This window comes from Erythranthe guttata, chromosome 6, assembly GCF_056151865.1.
Source record: "Erythranthe guttata isolate IM_541 chromosome 6, IM_541, whole genome shotgun sequence".
In the NCBI taxonomy this organism is placed as follows: domain Eukaryota; kingdom Viridiplantae; phylum Streptophyta; class Magnoliopsida; order Lamiales; family Phrymaceae; genus Erythranthe; species Erythranthe guttata.
Window position 1 is genome coordinate 9,356,066 of NC_142538.1, and position 6,332 is coordinate 9,362,397.

At 38.1% G+C, this 6,332-nt stretch overlaps 1 protein-coding gene across 1 annotated transcript; it reads left to right on the plus strand.

Annotated features, from left to right (window-relative positions):
• On the plus strand, nt 1-978 carry LOC148770107 (uncharacterized). Its single transcript, XM_088818986.1, has one exon. The coding sequence runs from the start codon at nt 1-3 to the stop codon at nt 976-978; it is 978 nt and encodes a 325-aa protein (XP_088675112.1).
• Nucleotides 979-6,332: the final 5,354 nt, after the last annotated feature.

The following is a 6,332-nucleotide window of genomic DNA, read 5'->3' on the forward strand; positions in this document are numbered from 1 at the left end:
ATGCATCACGCGCTCCCCGTTGATCAACGAATTATCTCTAGAGGAATTCCGATGGTTTCCAGATGCGTTTGCTGTAAAAATCCTCAACAAGAAGACGTCCAACATCTTTTTTTCCAATCGGAAGTGGCGGGGCAAGTATGGCAGCACTTTAGCCTGCTATTTCATCTCCCATCGCAGTTTGTGTCGGCGAAGCATGCTCTTGCCGTATGGGTCCCCAAACCACAAATACAATCGCAGTACACAATGGTTCGAACCTCTACTGTGTGTCATATTCTTCGTGAGCTGTGGGTGGCTCGATGCAAAGCAATTTATGATGGGGGAATCATGCATAGAGAAAATATTATTCGTCGAGTATTCTCTCACATTCAGCACGTGGTCATCAATCATGTTCCTCGACAGCCGTCTACGAAGCTTCAAAGTCTCCAACTCCAAGCCATTGGAGTCTGTTTAGTGCAGCCTAGCTATAAGCGTGGAAAATGGTTCAAATGGGAGCGGCCCAAGGGTGGTGCTTTTAAACTTAATACTGATGGCTCTTCCACGGCGGAGGAATGTACGGGCGGTGGGATTGTTAGGGATTCGGAAGGAGGAATAGTTGCTAGTTTTTCAAAATATTTTGGGGTTGGCACCAATAACTTTGCGGAATTTTCGGCGGTGGTTCATGGCCTTATCTTGTGCAAGCTTCTCGGTCTCTCACAAATTATAGTGGAAAGTGATTCCTTACTGGTCATCAATGCAATTCGGACCAAGCACATTGCATGGGAGCTTGAGTATATTTTTCGGCAATGCTTGAAGGAGATAGAGCCTTCCTTCTCGTTCCAGCACGTCGTGAGGCAAAAAAACACGGTGGTGGATAGATTGGCTAATTGGGCGTATTCTCATAAGTCAAATCAAGAATATTTCTCTGAAATGAGTTTACCGAGGGAGGCCCGGGCTGCATATATAAGTGATAAGTTGGGAGTCGCCAATTTTCGTCCATGACTTTCTTCTACAGTTGGTTTTGGAAGTGGAGTTGGGCATATATTGCATCTCTATCTCCTAGGGTGCAATATGCAATTAACAATTCTAGAGTTGGGGTTAATATGCAATTTCAGGAGTTGGCTTTGGGAGTTTGCTGGATGAGTAAGCGAAGTTACATGTTTACCTCCACCAAGGGGCACTTTTGCAATTTTAATAGTTCTAGCTTTGGAGGTTGTCATTTTTACCCCGCTTTGGGGCTTTCTTGTAATAGCTTCGATAGGGTACCTTATGATTTTTTATTACCATTGTAGGGGTACTCTTTTTCCTTGTGTAGGCCCACAAGGTTTTAACGAGGCCCCATCTTTTATCATAATGGAATAATAAAATCTTTTGGCCAAAAAAAAAAAAAAAAAGTAATACATAATTATTCTACAATGATTAATATATAAAGTCCATTACAAATACGCCCATCATGGGATACTAATTCATAAAAGGTTAGAGACGAAAAATTCTTTACAAAAAAGTCCAAACATTATCCAGAGGTGTGTAAAAGACTGAAATACTCCATCACATTTTAATATGCTCTAATTTTATATTTTAATTCAACATAACCTCAATTTGACCTCAAATTTCACAAATTATTCAACTTTGATTAAAAACTCAATTTTGAGTACAATTTCGCCCGGCGACGTTTACTTTTCTTTTTTTATTTATTTTTCTTCATATTACTGTTTCACAGAGTAATATTATTATAGTTAGCACATTTATATTAGCACAACAAAAATCACCATTATTTTATAATAGAGTAACATTAATATATGACTGTACAACAAAGACAAACATAATAAAAAGCCAAAAGAATTAATATTGATGTGGTTGACAGTAATATTACTGTAACGACAGTAATATTACCGTCAACCACAGTAATATATTGTGTTTTTCGTAATATTACAATAGTAGACAGTAATACTATTACGCTAATCGATCAACAAATCAAACAAAACAAAAATGCCGAAAAAAAATAATATTGATGTGTAACAGTAATATTATTGTGTTTACAGTAGTTTTACCGTCAACGACAGTAATATAATTACGTTGAGTTGTCAAGGAACAAAAATCAAAAATCAAAAAAAGCCAAAAAAATAATAATATTGTTGTGATTGATAGTAATTGTACTGTCAACAACAGTACAATTGCATAAATGTACTCTTGACAATTACTATCAGCGACAGTACAATTACTGTCTGCAACAATACAATTACTGTTAGTGACAGTACAATTATGGTCAACGTTCAGCGGCGAGCGTAAAAAAAAGGTGTTAATGACAGTACAATTACGGTTAACGTTCAGCGACGAGCGTAAGAAAAAGGTATGTGGGGGGGGGTCAATGCTAAAAACCGGCGGAGAAAAATGCAAACACAAAAAAAATAATTAAAAATAACAACGGCGAAACCGGGCAGGGGAAAAAGCAGACCGAGAAAAAAATATCAACGTAAAAAACCGACGGAGAATAAAAAATCAACGCCACGCGCGATTTGGAAGGATTTTTTTGGCTTTTCAAGTTAAAAAACCTTTCTGGCATAATTTTCCCCGGCCAATTCCTTATCTCCTTCCTCTTCCAGCAATCCGGTTACAATTTTTTAAAAATTCTTCCTCTCTCTTCCTTATCTCAACAATGTTTTACCACACGCTGAGAGGCTTGTTGTATGCAACAATATTTTACCACACGCAACGGAGTTTTGTCGTATAACCTTTTCAAACGACATAGTTACAAGATGTATCTGCATGTTGTGGTATACATATATAACAAGGCGCAAAATACGAGTGTTGTAAAATAAAATCGCCGGACACAAACGACAAAGCACATTAATAGCATGTTGTCAAATACGTGGTAGCACAATGTTTTACCACACGCAACGGAGTGTTGTCGTATAACCTTTACTGAAAGTTGTTAAAGGGATGATGTTAAAAGTCATTTTTTCTTGTTGTGCTTCTAGCAATCTTACCCAATTTTGGCATAAGTTTTCCCAATTCATATTCTTCTCAATTCTCGTATCAGCCAGATGAAAAAACCAAACTCCAAGCACAACTAAAAGGTTTGGAAAATGAATATTATGAATTCTTGAAGCAACATGAGTAATCGAGGAGCCAAAATGGAAACATTAAAACTTGGAGGACATATTGGATGTTAGACTCTACAGAGGCTTTGAAGCGGGTGGAATCGTCATCGCCGGAGAAGTTGGATTCCTTGGGCACTCGTCGAATTTGCCGTTCTTCTTGCAGATCGAGTTTATGCACATGATCGTATATCAATCACACTCGTCATTCACGCATTCTCTCTTTTAATTTATGAAATATCTTTATATTTTCTTGGTTGATAACCGAGGGGAGAAATTATGGAGCGATGAAGGGTAAATTTGATTTCATTCCATCACCAATGAACATGTGAGTCCATTGTATGTATTTATCTGAACAAGGAAATGTGCGAAAATGGATGTTCTCCTCAATTTGATTGATTATCAGTTGGTGTTTGAGACATGAAAAAGCAACTTGGAAAGAATATGTGAAATGGAGTGAAAATTGCAAGAGTTAGGGCCTGTGAAATTAAAAAGACCAAAAAGTCCTTCAAAATCGCATGTGCAATGCGCAAGTTTCCAATTTCGACCATTTTGGCATGAAAATGAGTAGAAAAAAGGGCAGCGAGACACACTTAATTGAGTTCAGGTGCGATCGAGTTTTTTTCTATTTTTTTTTTGTGTTGATGTAGTAATTCGTATAAACAAGCAAGGTTTAACCGTTTTAATGCTATTTACCCTTTAAATAAATGGTTCATGAACCTAATGAACCTCCTTGGGACTGATTGAGAACGCCTAGATATTGGAGTTCTTAATTTTGATCTAGATCTGCGAATATTTATCAAGTGTGTAAAATACACTTAATATTGTGTACTTTTGGTTGAACTTTTGTATGTTTAGACACAATAAATGCATTGAAATGTTGTTCAAATTGACTATGTAGGAAAAGAGGAAGAATTCGGACTTGAGAAGACGAACTAATGAAATGGCGGAAAAACTCGATTGAATCAGGCAAAAGGTCGTTGATGCATTATGGGACCCCAGTCTCAAAATCGTGAAGGAATCTCATACCCCAGTCCGAGAAGAGAAGAAAAGAAAACTGGCATTATGTTGCCTTATACCGCGGTATCAATTTATAGTACAATTTCTCATACAACGGTACGAGAAGCTAAAGTGGTAAAAAAAAAAATGAATTCTCAGACCGCGGTCTCAATTTTAGTACAAACTTTCATACCGCGGTCCGCGAAGTGGTTTATGCGGAAAATTTCTGAAATCTTGGAAATTTGGGCTAAAAGTTTAGGTATAAAAAGTAGGTTTCCAAGGCAAATAAGAAAGAGCTTTTAGAGCATAAAAATTCACAAACAAGACTGAGAAAGAAGAGGAAGTAGACGAAGACTTGATAAATCTTCATCATAGTTCCTCTTTTATCTTTCTTTTATAAATCTATGTATTTTTATTATTTTTATTGTTTTTCTTTGAACAACATGAGTAGCTAGACTTTTAATCTAGGATTTCGTTAGAACCCTATGTTGGGAATTGGGCACATGTACGCAGCGGGAAATAGAAATTTTATGTGAAACAAACGGATTTAATTCACATAATCACATGCCCGACAATTATTTAAACCAATTAATTGCGTACCTTTGCGCTTCCAGCGAAAATTAAAAACAACAATCATGCGTATTAATTTAATCGACAGTAAATCAATTAGCATGCTCGCAGTAAATCATGAATTTCATATATAAACACGAACACATATAAATTCACGAAAACATACTACGAAAACAAACATGTTTAATTTAATCTAATTAAATTAAAACTTAATCGAATATCGGATTAGAAATTTACCTCTTGAAGCGTGAGGTAGGCGCAAGAATTGAAGCAAGACTACCACGGAAACCAATCCGTGCTGTCGGGAGCGGCGACGGCGGCGGTGGTGCTAACGACAGCGGCGCGTGTTGATCACGCGCTGTCTTCGGGCGGCGCGTGAGGGCGCGTGCGTCGTCGGCTTGGGGGCTGCTTCTCGGTTCTTCGACTCTTTGATCTTCCTCCTCTCGGATTTCACCTCGTATACCGAAATCAACTAACTACGTGGCACTAGACACGTAAAAGTCAGAAAAATGGAAGAATAAAATTAAAGGAAAAATACTACCGATAGTATTTTAGGAGCTTGAGCTGCTAGGGTTTGTAAATTATGGTGTGTATCTTTGCAAGAGCTATAAATCATGTATTTATAGTGTCTTGTATAAAAGCCCTAACGGGGTTAAGTTGGACCGGGCCCAACAACCTAAGTTCGTTAGTTCTTTACTCGCTCGTCTCTCACAACCCAAAGATTGGAAAATTGTAACGATTACATTTTCGGATTCATTGTAATGCCCTCGTCAATACGAGTGCCAATTCTCGATTTCCAATTTCTAAAAGTAGAAACCCTAATTCAGTGCACTTTCTAAATTTGGAAACTTCCCAATTTAGAAAGTTCACTAAGATGTTCGCATATTCTTTTCCTTTTCTTATTCTCATTCATAATTCTAAATTACGAATGTTGGACTCAATCATATTGACTTCCAATCATGCAAAGATAAAACATTTTTATCTCTGACCGTTTATTCAAAGATCTCGAGTGCACGAGCAGTGTGACCCTCGATGGTTCTGGAGTAAGCTAGCCGTGGGTCCACAACCCTTTATGGTCTAAACTCGTCTCTTAGAGTTACGATTAAGATGAAGCTCGTTTCACCTTACCACCCAACGAATCAAGATTGGCGTCTAGCAACTACGCATCATGATTCCCTAGATACAAATGAAGTGCCTGCAAGAACCTTTTGATATAGTTAACGTACAGTACGATCCCTTTGATTCATATGTCCCGATCGAACTAGAGGCATTGGTTCATCGAGACCTCCTTAGTAGTTCAATAACTGTGCGATCGTTCTAAGTGTTGTAATCGGTACGTGCATGACTTAGAGAATCGAATTCTCTAATCATCACTTAGTCAGCTCTGGCCAGAGACTTAGAGATTACAAAGTATGAGAACACACAGTACATCCAAGACTATTCTAGCGATCAAATCCCCGACTACAATGCACATACCTCCCACTAGATTTCGGACTGCACGAACACTCGCCCTTGGGGCGGTCCTCGGTGGAACTCAGGGACATGTCACGATACAACTGGTCCTCTAGTGAAGTCACGGTAATGTCTAGGTCATAAGGACTAATGATGTACAACTATACCATAGATATCTCTACTCTATTATTGAGAACCACTTAGAGATTTCTAGAGTGAGGGAGTTCAGTGAACTCG

Coding starts and splice junctions, on each gene's coding strand:
- LOC148770107 (XM_088818986.1), top strand. CDS start 1: ATGCATCACGCGCTCCCCGTTGATCAACGAATTATCTCTAGAGGAATT.